At 36.5% G+C, this 21172-nt stretch overlaps 1 protein-coding gene across 3 annotated transcripts; it reads left to right on the forward strand.

The window, feature by feature from the left end:
- The first annotated feature begins 614 nt into the window (after positions 1-614).
- On the forward strand, positions 615-19675 carry LOC136202071 (CBL-interacting serine/threonine-protein kinase 24-like). 3 transcript variants are annotated; one of them, XM_065992525.1, is made up of 15 exons: positions 615-745; positions 962-1197; positions 1547-1609; positions 1728-1799; positions 1958-2065; positions 2153-2227; positions 2353-2406; positions 6722-6847; positions 7300-7389; positions 13534-13656; positions 13905-14024; positions 14565-14681; positions 18800-18856; positions 18989-19063; positions 19296-19675. In XM_065992525.1, exons 2-15 carry the CDS (start codon positions 1033-1035, stop codon positions 19386-19388), a joined length of 1338 nt encoding a protein of 445 aa, XP_065848597.1. In that variant the 5' UTR covers positions 615-745; positions 962-1032; the 3' UTR covers positions 19389-19675. The 3 variants fall into 3 exon arrangements, 1 of the variants encoding a protein (XP_065848597.1); XR_010674285.1 differs by lacking the exons at positions 615-745; positions 13905-14024; positions 14565-14681; ... (1 more) ...; positions 18989-19063; positions 19296-19675 and adding an exon at positions 8957-9177 and having other exon boundaries at positions 752-1197; XR_010674286.1 differs by lacking the exons at positions 615-745; positions 13905-14024; positions 14565-14681; ... (1 more) ...; positions 18989-19063; positions 19296-19675 and adding an exon at positions 8957-9114 and having other exon boundaries at positions 752-1197.
- Positions 19676-21172: the final 1497 nt, after the last annotated feature.

The following is a 21172-nucleotide window of genomic DNA, read 5'->3' on the forward strand; positions in this document are numbered from 1 at the left end:
ATCCTAGTTTCAACTCAAGTACGGGCATTGGAGATAAAGAAGATTTAATTGGTGTCTTTCTAATTTTTAATTGGTGCTTTTTTTGGTCTCAATCCACGTTGGAATTGTAAAAAATGCTTTAACTTTGTATGAATTATGACCACAGTGTATATAGATACAGTGGAAGGCAATACAAAGAAAGAGTTAAAATCTGATTTGATATGAAGTATAGAATACAGTGGAAGAGAAGTGATGACTAAATGATATTTATAGCAATTTTTCAATATTAAGGACTTTCAAAAGAAGAAAGTAGGAAAGAAAAGAGCAAGTTATACACACGGACAACATTATATTTCGGCAGTCTAAAATATGGGGTTAAAAGTAGCATTTTTTTGGAGTTTAGGGGGTTAAAGGGGCGGCCCGTGAGGTGAGGGGGTTAAATGAACAAAATGGACAACTTTAGGGGGCTGGGTAATTCAGGATACACACGTGTCACGCGCGTGATACACACGGACAATATTATATCTCGGCATTCTAAAATAGGGGGTTAAAAGTAGCGTTTTTTTGGAGTTTAGGGGTTAAAAGGATGTCCCTTAAGTTGAAGGGGTTAAATGAATAAAATGGACAACTTGAGGGGGCTGTGTATGTATTAAGCCTATTTATTTTTATTTTACCTTCACCATTCCCCGCAGCTCCGGCGGCGGAGATTCGGTTTTTCATCTTTACCTTTGGAAGGTTTCAATTGCCTCTTCTCGAACTTCTTATAGTAAGACTTTCACTTGAATATATTCCAATAATTTTCTCAGGATAATGGAGTTGACCTTGCTTTTCCTTTCGTTTGCTCGAATCTCAAATTGTTCTTGATAAATTGATTGCAAGATAGTGTTTTGTTTATTTGATGTTACGCAATTACATTTGTTTCATTTCAATTTTGACGATGGATTCGCAATTCTAACAAATTGTCCCCTTTTTCTTTTTCCAGAATTAGACTCTGGATGTTGAATTGTTGCAGATTTTGAGTGTATTTGCGTGGGAAATGCGATTGAAGGAATCATGAAAAAATTAACGAGGAAGGTGGGGAAGTATGAAGTTGGCCGGACCATTGGCGAAGGGACTTTCGCGAAGGTTAAATTTGCAAGCAACAGGGAGACCGGAGAAAGTGTGGCTATGAAAGTAATGGCCAAAAGCACCATTCTCAAGCACAGGATGGTTGATCAGGTACTTGTTTTCTTTGCTTTTGTAGAAGAAGGTATAAATATAACAAGAAGGTGCTTTTACTCAGTTTCTACTTTCCATCTATCACCATTGGATCAATGCGAAGGATTTTATCTGCATGGGTCCTTTCCCAAAAAATACAAAAATGTAACTTTGCATTATCATGCTTTTCTACACTCTAATTTAATTGGTAAAAGTCACAGTTGAACAGTGCGCCTCTTTACTCATATTTGATTTGCGAAAATTACAGTTGGAATTCGTTTTGCTGGATTTTATTTTCTTAGCACTCTGAGGAAGGGGATTTCATTTGTATACGCCTCTTCTGTATAATAACGTTCCCTGTTTTGCTCAGATTAAAAGGGAGATATCCATCATGAAGATTGTCAGACATCCTAACATAGTTAGGCTGCATGAGGTATAAACTTCATGACCTGCATCCAAATGTCTCGCTGCTATCCTTACTTCCTCTGATACAAATTATTGACATACAGAGCTCTTTTTTTTTTTCTCTTTCATTTATACTCAAATTCCAGGTCTTGGCTAGCCGGACAAAAATTTATATTATTCTCGAGTTTGTTACTGGAGGAGAACTATTTGATAAAATAGTAAGTCTCATCTTGTCCTGATTGCCTTAGGAAACTATTTGAATTGTATCATTGTTTCCATGTCATCAGTTAACAGTTGCTGTGCTGTGTTGGTGAATGTAGTATTCATTTTACTTAAAGGGAATAAAAGTGGTTTTCCCTTTCACCTGTATATACAGGTTCACCAAGGAAGACTTTCTGAAAATGAAGCAAGACGATATTTTCAACAGCTTATAGATGCTGTTGCTCATTGTCACCATAAGGGTGTTTACCACAGAGATTTGAAGGTGATCAGATATATTAAGAAGTTGACTTACTTAAAATGTAGTTCATGGTGTCATACTTTGATGCTGAGTTAACCCTTCCTTGTCCAGCCTGAAAACCTTCTTCTTGATTCTTTTGGAAAACTGAAGGTCTCTGACTTTGGACTGAGTGCATTGCCCCAGAAAGTAAGCATGAATTCGGACTGTTTACCTCAAGTTTACTACAAAGTGTCATTTCTATATGATATCCATTTCTCTCCATGTGTACTTGTGCTTTATATATATATATATTTTTTTTTTTTTATTTGCAGGGGGTTGGACTTCTTCATACAACATGTGGAACTCCAAATTATGTTGCCCCTGAGGTAGAAAGCAAAACATTAGTTTATGAAATGTCCTCTCATGCCTTGCAAATGCATTCAACTTTTCTATTTATTTTAAAGTGCTTGTAATTTTATTTTCGTTTCATTCCAACATTTTCACATTTGGATAACTAAATATTTCTATCGCTGTGGTGCATGCTTTATGTAGTACTTTCTTACCTTTTTCTTTTGTGTGCTATGAGATTTCTCAGAGTTTCAAATTTCTTTTGGACGTCTTTTCCATTTGTCTCATATATTAAGCAATTACGGGCCAACTGTCTTGTATGCCTCAGATTTTGTTCCTACACCTTTAACTAACATAAGAGCAATACTATTGGACTTGATCTGATGCTGCACTTCTTGCATCATGTTCTTCTATCATGATTTGATCATAGACTCCATTGCACGTGTCCCATGATTTTGTTCACAGGGGTAACATACCATTTAAATAGAAAGAAATACATGGGATACCTCATAATCTGAAAGACCACATGAATCTATTTAACTTAAAAGGAATATATATATATATAGGAAACATAGAAGCCCTACTAGCCACCCTATAGCTGTCTTGTAGCGGTCTGTATTTGCCAATCATGCTTACATTTTTTACACCCCCTCAAGTTGGAGCATAGATATTAATCATGCCCAACTTGCTACAGATATAGGTAACAACTTGCGGGTTTTCTCCCATGGAAACTCCTCTTCGGTAATGACTGATTGATTCACCGGAACTGAACGTCGGAGCCAGAATCTAAAACTTAGCATCTATGCTCAAACATAGTCTCAAAGCAATATCACTCAAAGAAGCTCAAGGTTCTTTAGGGTATAAAATGTAATCTGGGAAACACAACCTAGCAATCGGACAAGTAGATAAAAGACAAAGAGCTGACAGTGGAACAACAATCCTCGTTGGAAACGAAGAAGCAGAACCTAGTTTTAGCAACGAGCAAAAGACTGCTAGCAACGCCTAACACAAAGAAGGAGATTGACCGACAAACTAACCAGAACTGAAGTAGTAGAGCCATTAACTAAGGTAACACAGAGAAAAATTCTGACAGAATACTCATTCTAGGGAAAGTTGACCTTGGAGATACAATAGCCTCCTCAATAGCCATTTTCTCCAAAAAAAAAAAAAAAAAAAGAATATGCAAATTATAGTAATTAAATTATAAGTGATTGGTAGGACCACAAATTTGAAGTCCCAAATAGTGGACCAGCAGCACCAACAAAATCAAAGTCCAAAATGCTAAAAGTAGTAGAATTCCACCAGTATCAGCTGAAAATTAACCCCTCTGCATGGAGAAAAATAACAGCCAATAGAAAATCAAGAGATTAAGGATGAAGCCGAAACCACACCGAACCACCGGAAAAAGGAGAAGACAATAAAAAAGAAAGGGAACTGACGCTGGAAATAGACCAGCGGGGAAAGCGACTGACAAACCCAAAACAACAAAAAAAGCAAAAGAAATTGAACAAATATGGAAACAGAGATGGAGACAACGATGGAGAAAGAATCAGCTTCAGCAGAGTACGCCGCACACATCCTCTACAGCAGAATACAACAACAACAACAAAGCCTTAGTCCCGAAATGATTCGGGGTCGGCTAACATGAACCATCATATAAAACCGTGAAATCAAGTCGTGTCAGCAACACAAATTCGCTCCCTCCACTCCGTCCTATCCACTACCATATTTTCCTCAATTCCCAGTAAACTCATATCACTCTCGATCACCCTCCTCCAAGTTTGCTTAGGTCTTCCCCTACCCCTCACCACTACATCCCTTTGCCACTCTTCGGTTCTCCTAACCGGCGCATCAAGCGCTCTACGTCTCACATGGCCAAACCACCTTAGTCGGTTTTCTCTCATTTTATTCTCAATAGATGTAACCCCTACTTTTGTCCTAATTATTTCATTACTCACCCGATCCTTTCTCATATGACCACACATCCATCTCAACATACGTATCTCCGCCACCGACATCTTATGGATGTGGCAGTGTTTCACTGCCCAACACTCCGTACCATATAACAATGCTGGTCTAATTGCCGTCCGGTAGAATTTCCCCTTCAATCTACTAAGCATGCCAGGGTCACAAAGGAAACCCGTAGCACTCTTCCACTTCGACCAACCAGCTTTAATCCTATGAGCAACATCTCCATCTACTTCTCCATCCGTTTGGATAATAGATCCTAAATACCGGAAGCAATCCGAGGCCTGAACAACTCTCCCATCTAGGGTGATTGTCCCTGCCTCCCTACTCCTATGGCCGCTAAACTTACACTCCAAATATTCTGTCTTACTTCGGCTCAACTTAAAGCCTCTAGATTCTAGAGTTTGTCTCCATAGTTCCAACTTCCTCTCCACTCCTTCTTTCGTCTCATCAACCAACACAATATCATTTGCAAACAACATGCACCATGGTATACCATCTTGAAGTGAACTTGTTAGTTCATCCATAACGATGGCAAAAAGAAATGGACTTAGTGCGGAACCTTGATGCACTCCAATCGTAATAGGAAACTCTTCAGTCTTCCCAACACTAGTACGTACACTCGTGCATGCTCCCTCATACATGTCCTTTATGATGTCAATATATTTCCGCGAAATGCCTTTCCTTATCAAGGCCCACCAAAGTACTTCCCTTGGTACCTTATCATATGCTTTCTCCAAGTCAATGAAAACCATATGCAAGTCTTTCTTCTTATTTCGATAGTGCTCCATTAATTGTCTCATTAGATGGATGGCTTCCATAGTTGATCTTCCCGACATAAAGCCAAATTGGTTTTCCGAGATCTTCACCGTCCTCCTTAGCCTTTGTTCGATCACTCGCTCCCAAAGTTTCATAGTGTGACTCATTAATTTGATTCCCCGATAGTTGGCACAATCTTGGACATCGCCTTTGTTCTTATACAAAGGGATTAAGATACTTCCCTCTACAGCAGAATACGAAACTAAAAAAGGAATACATAAATATTATACAAGACATTCTTAAAATCACTCCTTAATTAAAGAGACATAGCAGCCCTACTAGCCACCCTATAGCTGTCTTGTAGCAGTCTACAGTTGCCAAGCATGCTTAAAACTGATAGAAACTCAACCATAGAGATAAAAGTAGAAAGGAGAAATACTGATATATTGATAGAATCTCACTAGTAACAACTTGCAATACTTTTTGAAATGGAAAAGAAAACAAAGATGAAGAAAGGATTGAGTGGATTGAGCTAAAACTGTAATCCCCACAGGAGAACTCTCCCTTTCTACTAAGTAGAGCCTCCACAACAGCAGCCAAAGATTATCCAAAAATATTCTCCCCTTTCCCCTCTCTAGGAATAACTTGGATAGTAATTTCCCAAACACTAGGGTACCTTCCAGCTCAGTCCTCATTCCCAAGATAACTAAGCAGCCTGCATATCACGTGAGACCCTAGGCCGATCCTTCCCTTTTGTCTTCTTCCTAGTATAAGAGATGTTAGGAGCACATTCTCTATCAGAAACATCAACATGAAGTCCTATGCTTTGAGTTTCATATGCATTAGACGTTTTCCTATTTGTTAAATTCATTTGTGCCTGGTGATTTGGCCTAAGACTTCTAGAATGAGTCAATTGACATTGAAGGCATAAAGTGATTAATGGCTGGCTGAAAATAACCTGGCTGCTTGGAATCACTAGTTGGTGGCTCGGTTCAGGCTCACAATATGGTAAAAGCATCACAAACCGTTGAGGTTCAGAAGCATTAAAAAAACAATAAAAAGAGTAAGAGCATTTATACAAGTCCAGTTCATATTTGTACTAAAGTCTATTTAACACTTTAGGGGATGAAAATATTAATTTATGAGAGAAAAAAATTGAAAGACTACGTTAAAATAGTATTAAGATAAATTATAATCATAATTGTTATTGTAACTTCTATGCAAATTGTATTGTTTTCTAATATAAAATATAAAAGTGCAACTTTTAATGACAATAAAACAATATTAAGCATGAATAAAATAATAAATAATTTTTATTAGTTATGTATTTTATTAACTTATTCTCAAATCATAAATGGTTCTTAGCTATGAAACAACCCGAAATTGAACTGACAGTTATTGAATTATTATTTTTTTGCATCTCAGTGTACTTTACATACTTGAACCAGTGGTTTATTACCATCCATGCCTGCTTGTGACAGATTACAGATTCCTTTAGTTTGAACAGTTTTTGCTGCAAGATAGATGCATTCCTTATCTTTTCTTAAATTAGCCCATTATTAGTGCAAATGCATATAATTTTTCTTAATATCTTTGAATGTCTTACACTAATTGACAACCTATCAGGTTCTCACCCACCAAGGTTATGATGGGGCAGCTGCTGATGTGTGGTCTTGTGGAGTCATTCTTTATGTTCTAATGGCTGGATATCTTCCATTTGATGAGATAGACCTTCCAACCTTGTATAAAAAGGTTAGATGCATCAATAAATTTGGATAAAATGATAGGTTATGAATTTTTGAATGGCTTCATAATTAACAATTTTTTCGTGGGTGACATTGATCCCTTTTCTCTGAAGTTCAGCAAGGCACATCACAAAGTTCCCCATTGAATATAAAATTCTAAAATTTTAATTTATAAAATTTATGCACTTGTCTTCCCTTGTAGTTCCACGCACTGCTTTCTTCCTTTCGTTCTGTCTTTATTCTGTCTTTATCACTCTCGTTGATCAGAGATATTATAGAATTAATGGAGGTTTCAGTACCAGACATGCACTGTTAGTATGTGTTTGTTCTTTTCTTTCACTGATCTGCCTACACCTTTCTGTTTATCGTCAACCCTCACACCATGGTTTCACTATATGTGAATTCTCTAAGTCTTAATTTTCCACAAACATATCTTGAATGCTTCTGAATATTGTGCAGATAAATGCAGCAGAATATACTTGTCCATTTTGGTTTTCTCCTGGGGCAAAGGCATTGATAGACAAGATATTGGATCCCAATCCTAGAACTGTAAGTATTACATTCATGAGATCAAATTGCCTTTGAGTTAGAACTAAAACATTTTCACATGCAATTCTTTTCATTTTTGTATATTACATGGTGATGGTAGGTCAGATTTAGGTTGGAATTCTAAATTTGGATTGATGAAATCCAGCATTTTTAGGTAATTTGAACTTTGCATTAGATTTTTTTTAATTATTATTAATATATATTTTTTTTGTGTGTTCTGCTTTTGAGGATTTGAGATGCAAATTACGTTGGGTGCATACAAAAAGGTTTCTTGGAACATGTAAATTTTCAGGTTGAAATAGTGAATAAGAAGCTGGTTTCAAATAACATATATTGTACCTTTAACATATAAGTGATGCTTTTTTGACCTCCCTCTCTGTTATGGGCCTCAAATAGGATCTCGTCACAGGTCTGTTCACCGGAAAATCAACTTGATTTCCCTTGTTGCTCATGTACTTCGATAAACCTATTTTGGAAAACTCAAGGGTGATTTGTGAGAGGTCACCTAACTCTCTAAACTATTCTTTTTGACGGTAAAAGCATGCCCATTATTATTGAAAAACCGTTTCTTATAAGAAGACATAAAGAGTACAAAGGGAAGAGTTTCAATATAGGAAAACTAGCTAAGAGACCTACTTAAAATAAAGGGCAATGTACAAAAAAAAAAAAATGCATGTGGTTTGCCCGTTTGCGAACGCAGCCATGTGGTTTAGAAGTTTGCAAACTCAGGACTGAGTTTTACACTGTTAACAAATAGAGGAAAAAAGGGTAACTCTGTTGAATTGTCAGTGGTATTTTTGTTTTTTGAATATTTGACCTTCTCCCCTACTTCTTACTCCTATCTCTCTCCTTTCCTCCTCTCTTTTTCCTCCCCTCTTGTCTTCTTCTTCTCCGGCGAGAAGCATGCCTCTAGATTATGAAGAAGAGCAAGGTGGCAAGAGCAAAAAGTATATCCAGCAGTAGAAATTACAGCCTTGAACACAGTTTTATCCCATGCAGAATGGATCTTCGGCATATGAACTAGAGACGACAACAGTAGTGATGAGTTGGGATTATTCCAATTGTTAGGCATCGGTGTAGGGGTGGAAATGAATAAAAAATGTCAAGATTTTGATAATTGGATTGACAAGAATGAAGGGGGAAAAAAGAAATGAAGAAGAAGAGAAGCCGCCACCGGCGGTGGCTGATATTCATGGTGAGATAGAAATAAAGGGAGAAAACATTGAAAAGTGAAGGGAAGGTATTGTGGTTGGTTTGATTAATGGGTTTGGTTTTGTTTGAAGATTTCAAAGAGTAGTTAGTTGATTTCCATTTTAGATTTGGTACTGGTCAATGTTTTCAGTATCAATTTTTTAATTTCAGTCATTAATCTCAGATTTGTGTTTGTTAGTAGAATATTTTATTTAGATTGATTGATATGGGGATTAGTTTCGTATCAACAAATTAAGTTTAGATCCTTTAATTGGTTTAAGCAGCTGCAGTAGTTGAATAATTGACCTGTGTAAAGAATCTGATGAACATGAAACAGCCGCGATTGATTTAACTCCGGTGCCATCGGATTTTTCAGGGTCATCAGGAGGATGGAGTGGTGGACAGAAGGTAGAAACAACGATAGAAAGTATAGCTGGAGCTGGGCTGTTGGTGTTTGGGGGAATGATATACAAAACACAACGCTCTAATATCAGAAGAGCTCGATTCGCATTAGCAGCAAGGCTTAGCCTATGGGTGTGTCAATTTCCCTAGCAAGGTTTCCATATTGACGATGCTGCTGTTGACCATAGGTCCAAGGTTGATTTATAGTTTCTTTGAGATTGGATCCCCTCTTCCCTTGTCTCTCTTGCTATTGACTTATATGGCGATCAACATTTTCATTTTGAAATTGGAAAGCAAAATGGACTGATGCAGTTTCCAGTGAGAAATTGAGAGATAGTAGATGGGAGAGAGAGAGAGAGAGAGAGGAAGAAGGGAGAGAAGAGAGAAAAAGTAAAAAATAAAATAATATAAAAAGACTAAAATGCTCCTGTTGATTTAACGGAGTTAGCCTATCAACCTCTATTTGCTAATGGAGTAAACTACAGACCTGAGTTTGCAAACTTTTAAACTACATGGCTAAGTTCTCAAATCGGGCTACAATCTTTTCTTTTGTACTTTGCCCTAAAATAAAATGGTCAGGCTGCAAAATAACTCTACCGGACAGGGGTATTACTCGAAAGAATGCCTCTAAATTTTTGAAGTAAGGAAATGTGAAAGACATTATGGACTCTACTGTTCTCAGGGAGTTCCAGCTTGGAAACTACTGTTCCAATACGCTGTAACACCTTCTATTGCCCATAGAACTTTGGATCTAACTTATGAGCAAAACCATTTTCCCATAGAGCACTGTTGAAAAGGTTGGAGCTTCAACCAAACAAATTGTTCGAGCTCAAAATACACCTATTGACGGTGTTGATCATAAGTTTGCTTCGTCCATAGTTGATCTTGCTTTAATTGGTTTTCATTTTCTTGAGCTTGAGAAGCTTCTGGATCAGCAGGCCCGTAAAATTCACTAGGATAAGCAGTATTATTGAACCTGACAAAGCAACAAGTAACACACCTTAGTAGTTCTAAGACTCATTTGAGAACCTGCAATAAGGAAAAGAAAAGTAAAACACTGGACTGACTAAAACCTATGTTGCACGGAAATGGATACGGAAACTGAAACGGAAACGGATACTGGGAAACATAATTTCTGAAAAACATAGTAAACGGAAATGTGGGGGAAACGTGTAAATGTTAAAAATATAGGGGCATATTTATAAATATTAAAAATATAATAATACATTAAAAAAAACAAGATTGAAGAACAAGAGGAAAAAAGTCCAAGCTCAATCGAGATTCAAGAGACAAAAATTATAGGAGAAAGAAATATGGGTAGGTTCTTTAAATTGAAGGATACAAGGAAAGAATTATCACTCAAATAGGAAGTTTCAATTTTCTAATCTTAGATTGAATTCAAAATAGAAAGTTTGAATTTCCAGAATTTTAGGTAGGGAAAGCCGTTTAAAAATTGAGAGACGCGTTTCATATTTTGGGTAATTACGGAAACGTTTCGTATCAGTTTCTAAGAGTTTCCGTTTCCCACATCTTCTGGAAACGGGGAAACAGATGTCATGAAGAGTTTCCGTGCTTCATAGCTAAAAACTAGTCTTTCTGAACAAGTTTGACCCTTAGATATTAAATATTAGATCGCCTTGCTGGTCAATTGCGTCAGTAAACAAGGATTCATATTACCAAATTATTTCTCAATGGCAAGTAAACAGAAAACTCAATGTTACCTTTAACTTTTCAGCATTAGGTTTCCCTAATTCCCAATCAAAGCCAACTATCTGTTCAGTCTCCCAGTAAAGAGTATATGGAAATGGTCATGACCTTTTATATAAAAAAAGGGGCGGCCCGGTCGCATTACGCGTCCCCGCTGAGCGAGGGTCCGGGGAGGGGTCCCACCACAAGGGTGTATTGGGGGCAAGCCTTCCCTTACCAATTTGATTGGCAAGAGGCCGCTCCTAAGACTCGAACCCGTGACCTCTGGTCACACGGCAACAACGTTTTTACCGTTGCGCCAAGGCTCGCCCTCTGGTCATGACCTTTTATATGATGCAAAAAATTCCAAAAAGAAAATAAAATGCTTTTAAAATTGCTACATCATTGTCTAAACTCCAATATATTGACATCATAAAAGACATGTATAAGGGAGCGTGCATGAGCGTGTGTACCAGTGAAGAGTTCCCTATTACGATTGGAGTGAATCGAGTTTCCGCACTTAGCCGATTCCTTTTTGCCGGAATTAACGAGTTCACTTCAAGACGGTATACCATGGTGCATGTTGGTTGATGAGACGAAAGAAGGCGTGGAGAGTAAGTTGGAATTATGGAGACAAACTTTGGAATCTAGAGGCTTTAAGTTGAGCAGAAATAAGACGGAATATTTGGAGTGTAAGTTTAGCGGCGACAAAAGTAGGGAGGTAGGGACATAGTTATCAAAGGCACGCCTATGGCGCATGGCGCACGCCTTAGCGCCATGACACTCCCATGGTGTTGCGCAACCGCCATGGCGCACGCGTTAGCGCCATGACACCTCCATGGCGTGGTGCAACCGCCATGGTGCGCGCCTGGTGCGCCAAGGGGCAGTTGCCAAAGGCACACTAAGGCGCGCCTTGGTGAGTTAGGGGCAGTTTTATGGGTTTTTTTACGGTTACATATATGGAACAAGTGTTCTGAAGGGTCCAAAATGAGGGAAAAAAACAAATATTAAAACACAGAAAACGAATTCAAACAGAGCAGTCAAGGGAATTCAAATTCAACATGAGTGATTAATATGGAGAGTTTTGATGAGTAGAACTTAGGACTTAGTATTCAACTTTAGCTTTCTAACATGGGGTTTATTTTGCATTTTAAAACTTATTTATGCTTAATATTGTCATGATTTAGTATTCATTTCATTTTTATGTTAGTTTTATAATTTTTATTTTTGTAAGTGCGCCTTGTCTCGCTATGGCGCACGGCGTGCCAAGGCTCCAGGACCCCTATTGCCATGCACCAAGGCTCCAGGACCCCTAGCGCCTTAGTGCGCCATGCGCCTTTAATAACTATGGGTAGGGACAATCACCTTGGATGAGAGGGTTGTCCAGGGCTCAGATTGCTTCCGTTATTTAGGATCTATTATTCAAATGGATGGAGAATTGGATGGAGATGATGCTCATGTTGAAGTGGTTGGTTGAAGTGGAAGAGTGCTACGGGTCTCCTTTGCGATCCCGACATGTCTAATAGATTGAAGGGAAAATTCTACTGCATTGTTATATGGTGCGGAATGTTGGGCAGTCACATTCATAAGATGTCGGTAGCGGAGACACGTATGTTGTGATGGATGTGTGGCCATACGAGAAAGGATCGGGTGAGGAATGAAATAATTAGGAGAAAGTAGGGGTTACATCTATTGAGAATAAAATGAGAGAAAATCGACTAAGGTGGTTTGGCCATGTAAGACGAAGAGCGCTTGATACGCCAATTAAAAGGATTGAAGAGTGGGATGCAATGGTGAGGTGTAGGGGAAGGCCTAAGCAAACTTGGAAGATGGTGATTGAGAGTGATATGAGTTTGTTGGGGATTGAAGAAAATGACAGTGGATAGGACGAAAATTTATGTCGCTGACACGACTTGATTTCACGGTTTCGTATGACGGTTCATGTTCGGGACTGAGGTTTTGTTGTTGTTGTTGTTTGTATTGTCTAAACTCCAAAGTATCGCCGAAATGCTACATAATGGAGAGACACTAGCTTGATTATGCTTCGACACTTTGAATCTTATGGTGAGGGAGCAAGTGAGCAAGATATGCCCTCAAAATTACAGGCTTTGCTGCATTTGATAGTTGCTTAATAGGATCAATTGTTAATGGTGATGGAGAAAGTTGTAGACAAAGCAAGAGAGAGTTTTAACAAGAGGTTCGAGGGAAATCATTTTTTCTTGCATCACTGCTTGCAGTGGAAGTGGTAGTCTTGGCAATTCTGAGAAAGAGGGAATCATGTTCATTGCGGGAAAAGCAGATGGTTAGCAAGGGATAAGAGAGAAAGGGGTTTGGAATGAGAGAGCAGGTAAAAAGGAGAGAAAAAAAAGAAAAAAAAAAAAATTATAATGATATCTTTTGTTTGCAAGAGTAACAAAATGTCACTTTATTTAATTTTGATTGGTTGGTAAAGTATCGACTGAATTTCCAAATTAGACTAAAACTGACAAATTTAATATAAAATGATGGAATAAATTGCAAATTCACTGAAATGTTCGATTATCATGTGGCCTTAAATTGCAAGAACTAGTCAGAATCATGATTTAATTGTAAAATACTTGCTTGCACATTCTGTACATGGACAAGTTGATTGGCATGAGGATGGAGTTTCTTATTCTCAGCCTTTTCTTTTTATATTTTGTCATGGTTAGGAACATTGAGATTTCTGAAGTTATTGTCAAGTATTTTTATGCCATTGGGATCTTCGTTTGACATGTATTAAATGCAGGTTTCCATTCTCTGAGCAGATGTTAAATTATATATTTAGTAAATTGTCAATGTATTTGTTTCGTTTCTCCTTTTCATAGATGGTTTTGTGTAATGCAGCGGATTAAGATCGAAGGAATTAGAAAGGATTCTTGGTTCCGGAAAAATTATGTGCCTGTGCAACAAAGTGAAGAATCAGAAGTGAATTTGGATGACGTTCAGGCAGTTTTTGATGACATTGAGGTTAGTTATCATTTTTCACATTCATATTAGAATTGTAATTCAAATTTACAGAATTCTGCAATTTGCTGTACATTGCGACTGTTGATTCCTAGAGATCAGGGCATTCTTTTCTTGGCCTTTAGATTCTGTATGTTTCCCTAGTTTTTTCTCCCTCTCTGCGGGTACTTTAAATATATCATGTTGGAGACTTTTTCATTTTCTTCATTGCGCATTTCTATTCCTAACTTGTAATTGTTGGATCGTTGCAGGACAAATATGTAGCAGAGAAGTCGGAAACTAGTGAGGGGGGTCCTCTAATAATGAATGCCTTTGAGATGATTACTCTATCACAGGGATTAAATTTGTCAGCGTTGTTTGATAGGCAGCAGGTAGGGTAATGCAGTTCAGCATTATTGCCACCAGTTATTGATAAAATCTGCAAAATGCTAAATTTTCTTTATGTTTGTTTTGGGTGATGTTTAACTGATTTTGCTTGTAGCCAACTGTTGCTTGTTAAACCCAGTCAAAATTTTAGCTGAATGTTAGAAATTTGCAGAGATTTTTTGTGTGTGACAAAATTTTGCATTGTTATCAACTTCTGCAGGATAAGTAGTCCATTACAGGGATTTAGAGTAAATTTATTTGTGCTATCCTATAAAAAATGCTATTGGTCATTTTACAATGTTTGAAGTAGTAAATTTTGCTGTGTAGCATAGATTAAAAATAAAAATAAAAAAAGGAATGACCAACAGTAATTTGATCCGCTTCGTAGGCACGCACTGTCTTTCCATCTGTTAGCAAGTTATTGGTGGTTTTGAGTACAGAACTGCTCACAATCTCCTTTTTGTCTGTATTGACTTCTTTTACAGCTCTTATGGTTATCAAAAGTTGCTTTACTGATGGCAACATCTGTTTTTGCATTCTTCCAGGATTATGTTAAGCGTCAAACTCGTTTTGTATCTCGTAAACCTGCAAAAATTATTATTTCAACCATTGAAGCTGTTGCAGAATCAATGAGTCTCAAGGTTCATACACGAAATTACAAGGTGCGGCTTGCTACATGTCTAATCTTTTTTCCCAACATTTTATATGGTATTTGCAGTGGATTATGCAGTTTATTTTTATTTCCATTTTCTTTCAAATGCATTAGTTCTTTGTATTATATTGTTAGATTGTTTTGTATTAGATGAAGCATTTTTGTAGTAAGTGAAGATGACCTATGGGCCTCATAATACATGTCTGCAAATAAGATTCCAGTTCTTTTAAAACCTATCCAAAAACTCTACAACTTTGTACTGATATAGGATAAGTACAGGTTCATTTACCTTTACGGATTACAATAGGAAGGTAAAAAGTATCTGGATTTGTATCAGGAGTTGGATCCAGTGCCGAAACTTATATTGGTACTGCACTAGATTCAGGAAATTTCTGCCGTCTTGAATACACTTGACAAATAGAAGGTTTGGATAATGGTGTTGGTGAAGTTTGGTGAACATGATAAACCAACACATTATCATCATCTCTCTGGAATTGGTGTGGACGATTGAGAGGAAAAGAAGGGCAGATGTTCCATAAAAGTTACATAAAGAGACAAGATGCTTATTAAGAGAAGGACAAAAACATTTGTACCCTTTCCGAAGGCGGGAATAACTAAGAAATACACTTTTTTAACGCTTTAGGATCAAGTTTAGTTACCTGTGGTCATGCATCTTGAACAAAACAAAACAAGTACTGCCAAAAATGCGTGGGGGAACAGGAAGTAATGATTTTTCAGGGAAGATGACAAGATAAGGAATGTCACCTTGAAGTATGGAGGGTGGCATTCAGTTGATGAAGAAACAAGCATCGAAGTTCGTGTTTACCTTTCTTCCCCTCAATCAGTGACATCAATCCTATTTAAAGGTTGTTGACTGGATGATATGGATGAGCTTTGATGATATCTTGAAATTTGAATGGTTGACAGCTCTGGTTCTGGTGTCAGTTCTTGTTTGACATGGTGGGAGAGTCCAAAATTCGAGAATTCCATTAAAGGGGAGCTGTTCTCACACCAAGGAGGAGGTGTCCAGAAATTCCTGAATTGGGGATTTGTGGCACCCACATGCAATTGAATTTCAATATTCTAATTATATGCTCTCAGACGCGTGGATTTCTTATTATTGGGACCCAAGTCAACACAAAAGACCCATTAAAGTGTTCACAATCCAAAGGGATTTCAATGAGAAAGCGGATGCTGGTTTTCTAAGATTGAGCAGTCATAAGAATTACTCAAGGTCTGGTGATATAGGTCTTGCTCGTTACGTGTTTGATAAAATGTCTGAAAGAAACGAGTCTTCTTGGAGCCATATGATGTCCGCATTTGTTCGTGCAGTTATATATTGGGAGTCTATTGTTTTTCTTAATGAGATGCAGGATTGGGCATTTAACCTTGCAGTTTCTAGTTTGATCATTGCCTTTCGAAGGTCAGGCTGTATGTTGTGAAGGGATTCAAGTCTATCATTTGGTTGTCAAGTCTGGCCTTCTTTATAATGTATTTGTGGGTATGTCGCTTTTGCATTTTTATGGAGCTTATGGGTTGGCATTGACTGCAAGGATAATTTTTGGGGAGATGTTGGATAAGAATGTTGTTGCTTGGACTGCGAAGATGGTTACTTACTCGGATATTGGAATCTGAGGGAGTGATGACGACTGAAGAGATGTGAAGATTGAGTTGTAATGCCCACAATTTAGCTACTCTAATTAGTTCTTATGAATCATATGAGAATGAATTCTTGGGTCTTCAGATTCTAGGTTAGGAAATGAAGGTTGGTTTAGAAACTCATGTTTCTGTAGCAAACTCTCGACATCATAAGTTTTTCAGCCAAGGTTTTATGTGTTCCATGCCAGATAGTAAGTTTTGGCTATTTGTTGCAGAAGTTACCCTTGCTGTTTTGGATGCTAAGGAAATAAAATCATGGGTCGGCTTGGAACTCTTTAATCAACTCTGCAGTCGAGATTTGAGCAATTGTGATTCTGAAGTTTCAGTTTCTCTACTGCTTAAAAATACAACAGTGTTTTAGTGGTTGGTTGCATGGAAGACTGCAGGATTGAAATGTGCATTTTAGAGGGATGGATATGCATTCAACAAACGGTCTTCTTGACTCCAGTCTTGAGGTCAAAGACTGTTTTGAAGTGGGGTGGGGGGTGAGACAAACAGAGATCCTATAGAAAAAATCACTCCAGAGACCCAAGCTCTGATACTATTTAATACCTGTCAGACAAATTGAGAAGAATTACACATAAATGAAAGATACCTAAACTAAGAGAGAATCAAGCATAGTTGTCAAATCGAGATTTGATCGAAACCCTCATTTTGTGAATTGTGACTCGTGAATCGAATAGAATCGTTAGATTTGGTTGAAATTCATAATATTTTTAAAAATAAAATATTTACCATGTTGAACTTAAAATATGATCAAATATTGGTCTAGAAATGCAATTTTAATGTCAAAAAAGAGAGCATATCAACCAAGTTCTTAAAATTCAAATCTAATGCAAATGCAATCATAATAAAGCTAATTCACAATTGGGACTCTGTTTAATAGCTCAGTGGAGATGGAGAGTTTGAGTTTCTGACTCTGTTATTTTACCTTGTTGTCAACTTGATAATGATGGAATGGAACTAGTTTGGGTTGATAACTTGATAAATAATAATCAGACTAGAGGAGAGTGAGTTTATTAGTTAGTGTTGTTGAAGTTTGATGAACAGTGATGAAGAAAATTTGCTTTTGATCATCTGTTGTTGCACCAAGACAAAGCAAAGTGCCAAAGACATTTTCTGAATGGGATGGGATGGGGACGGGACTTGCGTATTGATTTGAAATTGGATAGTCAATGTATTTTGATTTGTTAAGGATTAATTATAATAAATTTTATTTCTAATTGGTTCTTTTCCACTAATTTATTTCCTTCCTTCCTTAGAGACTTCTAGTTTTCCTAAACTATGCTGCAGTAGTTATCACGATTTTTTAGCATATTTCCTAAATCGGTGGGATCAGCCGAGGGCTCGATTCGACTTATTCACTTGATTCACATCCGATTCTGTTATAATTTAGATATGCCCTATAGATCCGGCTCAAAATAGAGCTGAATCGAATCGAATCATGCGGTTCGAGTCGCGAGTCGTAATATTCAGTTATGATTTAGATTTTTCCTATAGATCTGGCTCGAAATAGAGCTGAATCAAATTCGAGTCGTAAGATTCTGATAACAGTGGAATCAATTATATTAAATTTAATTCCTATGATTCAGGACATTGATTCCTATGTGAATTATCATACAGGTAAACTGTTAAACACCAACAGCGTATCTACATGAAATATGAAAAAGTAAATTTGTGAAATTAATATATATATATATATATATAAGTTGGTTTGTGAAACCATAATTAATGTATTTCTGTTATCCTTAATCTCCAATTTTTATTTATTCTTATAATTGACATCTGAATTATTACAAGTGTGATTTTAAAATTATGGTTAAGCTGCGTTTGTAGTGGTGTAAGCAGGCTGAATGGCTTGAGCAGTAATGATACTTGAGAACCTATTCGATTTTAGCAACACCTGAAGTTAGCAGTTGGTTATATTATTATTTGCACGTAAGTGTTGTGGTATTTCGTGCAGCCATTTGTATGATATACCTGGAAATGTTTTTGGCTTCCTTGAGGTTCCATCGTATTATTAGTGGAAGTAGATAAAATTTCCTTGGGGAGAAAATATAAATTAGTAATTTAGAAAGCAAACCACTACACAATAAGTCATTGTAATAAATTTAAGCATGCCTAAGGCCACCTATGACAACTAGGTGGCTGCTAGTAGGTCTCTATGTTTGGTCAATTATGGGAGTATTTTAGGGAGAACTTTGTCTTTATATATGTAATGATCTTGAGTTTAATATATTCATGTAGGCTCTTAATCTACATGGTATCCCATGGATTTCTCTATATTTTCATGGTCTGTAACAGTTAGGATGAACTCCATATAAAAAATGGGTGTAAATAAAGTCACTATCATAGAGGTCAACCATATTGGTTTCTTGGATTGTGATATGTTAATATTACAAAAATTTTAACCATTGTATTTCCAATCTCCATATTTATCTCTATCTCTGTTGAAAATTATTCTTGCAGACAAGACTGGAAGGTATCTCTGAAAATAAGGCTGGATCTTTTGCTGTTGTTCTAGAGGTACATTGTAAATTTGATTCTGCTCAGTATCTATTGATAGATCTTTGTTGTAGTTTGTCATAATTAAGGTGCTACTGTTTTCCAGATAAATACATGTTAGTTACTAATTGAGAGTTATTTATTTTGGCATAGGTGTTTGAAGTTGCACCATCTCTTTTCATGGTAGATGTCCGAAAGGCTGCTGGAGATACTCTTGAATATCACAAGGTAGCTTCACCAGCCTCATGATCTATTTATTTATTTATTTATTTATTTTCTGAGTCATCTTTAAACCATTCTGCCTATAGATGAACTTGTATATCTGATTTTAAGTTTTAACGCAATGTTTAGGTTTCTCTCCTTGAATATTTGGTGTTCTTGTGTTCAAAACATGCCGTCTTACTTACCTAAAACATATACACCTATATCTCTCTCACTTGGCATTCGTTTGTGATTGCAGTTCTACAAGAAATTCTGTTGTAACCTAGAAGACATCATATGGAAGCCAAAGGAGGGTGAGCATTCCAACTTGCTCAGAACAATGACTTGCTGATCCACAAATGTGGGAGTGAAGCAAATCAATGACCAAAAACAGCTCATTCCTTGCTCAAAAATTAAATCCACATATAAGAAAGAATTCACTCTAGTCGTATTCGTATATATGTATGCCTACGTTGGTGTGGAAATAATATATCAAATCTGAAGTCAAAGCCAAGAAAATTTGTCCCATGTATAATGTATTTAGCCTGTATGTAATGGAAAAGAAACTTGTATCATTAAAGTGATGTGATTCGTTCCTGCAGCTATTATTTAGAAAATAAAAATATAACATTAGCGGAATATGTGTTTTTTATTAATAAAAAATGTGCAAATTATGTTCCGTTCACCTTACAATTTCTAATGTCCTGATAACCTAATAGAGTTTGAAATTGTTAAAAAAAAAAAGAAACTTATTTTTCAATGACGGGGTTTGAATTTGTGGGATTTGATAAAATCTTAGGTTAATATTTCTGTAATACTAAATCAGTTCTTTTTATTATAGGATTAAATTTATTCCTTGATTTTTTTTAGCACATTGGATTCTTTGTTATATACTAGTATTTAGCAAAGAGCAGTTGTAAATTATTGGCACGTTCTGGAATCCTGACACCAAAGTGGAAACCTTCCGGCTGAAATTGGGGCAAGACTTGCAGTACTTCAATATTTAACTACTTTATGAACCAAAAAAAAAAAAAAAGTACAAATAAACCAACCAAGGAGGGAGAATCAGAAATGAGTAAATATTATACTCTAAAATTAGATATTCCTGAAATATCATTCAGTAGTAATTCTAATTAAGTAAAGTACGGGTTTATCATTTATAATTTTAGGACAGTAAACTTGAGAAATTCTATCAATTATTTCTCAGCTGACAACTTGTACTATATTCAAAAAAATCAAATCAAAGACAAATGCTAACCATACCATCTCAATTCAATGGGGGTTAAGAATAAAAATGTATTCACTAATTGGTTGGTATTTTAATCAATTCTCAGTTGTTTCTTTTTAACCTTATATGCAAATGAAACTTGGGGAATTACTCTTTTCACCATTATGACTATCCTATACCTATATTATATTTCTAAATTATTTGTCCAACTACAACAAAACTGTAAAATGTTTGGTTATCCAAATATAGAGATATTTAGAATTTAAACCCAATCTTTATGAGTAGTATATATCTTGAAAATCAAAAGGTAAAAGACTGAGAGTTGATAGATATAAACCGAAGATGAGGTAATAGCAAGTGATGATGAATGAGATAGAACATATGAATAAAGAAATTTAAGGTTGATAATAGTTATGTCCGCATTTACATTTCCAAGCAAGCAGATAATAAGTGTCATCACCTTTAGAAAAAGATGGTGTTTTATGGTGAGGAGGAGGAGCAACAAGAACAGGCACGCAAGGTCTACATTTGAAGCATCTATTAACACATTTGGGAGGACTTGAACCCAACACCTTCATATTCAGACCTTGTTGCTTTCTTCCTCTCAACAATAATGATGATTTTATACCTGAAATGGAACTAAACATAAGCATCAGTACAATTGGGTAGCAAGCCAATGAATATGAACCCATTACAGCTCTTATTGCAGAACCAAGCAGCTTAAATGAAGTACATGTGTAGTGTGTTTTTTGGGTAAAAACTGATCTGAGTTAGAGTTTAAGTGTGAAAAGGGTAGGGAGGGTCAACAAGGATAGGCTTTTTCTTGAAACCTCTCGTCAAGCAATAGTCACCACTGATGAATCACTCTTAACTTACATTTTTTTCATCTTTTTGCTTGCTTATTTATG

This window comes from Euphorbia lathyris, chromosome 8 (assembly GCF_963576675.1).
Source record: "Euphorbia lathyris chromosome 8, ddEupLath1.1, whole genome shotgun sequence".
In the NCBI taxonomy this organism is placed as follows: domain Eukaryota; kingdom Viridiplantae; phylum Streptophyta; class Magnoliopsida; order Malpighiales; family Euphorbiaceae; genus Euphorbia; species Euphorbia lathyris.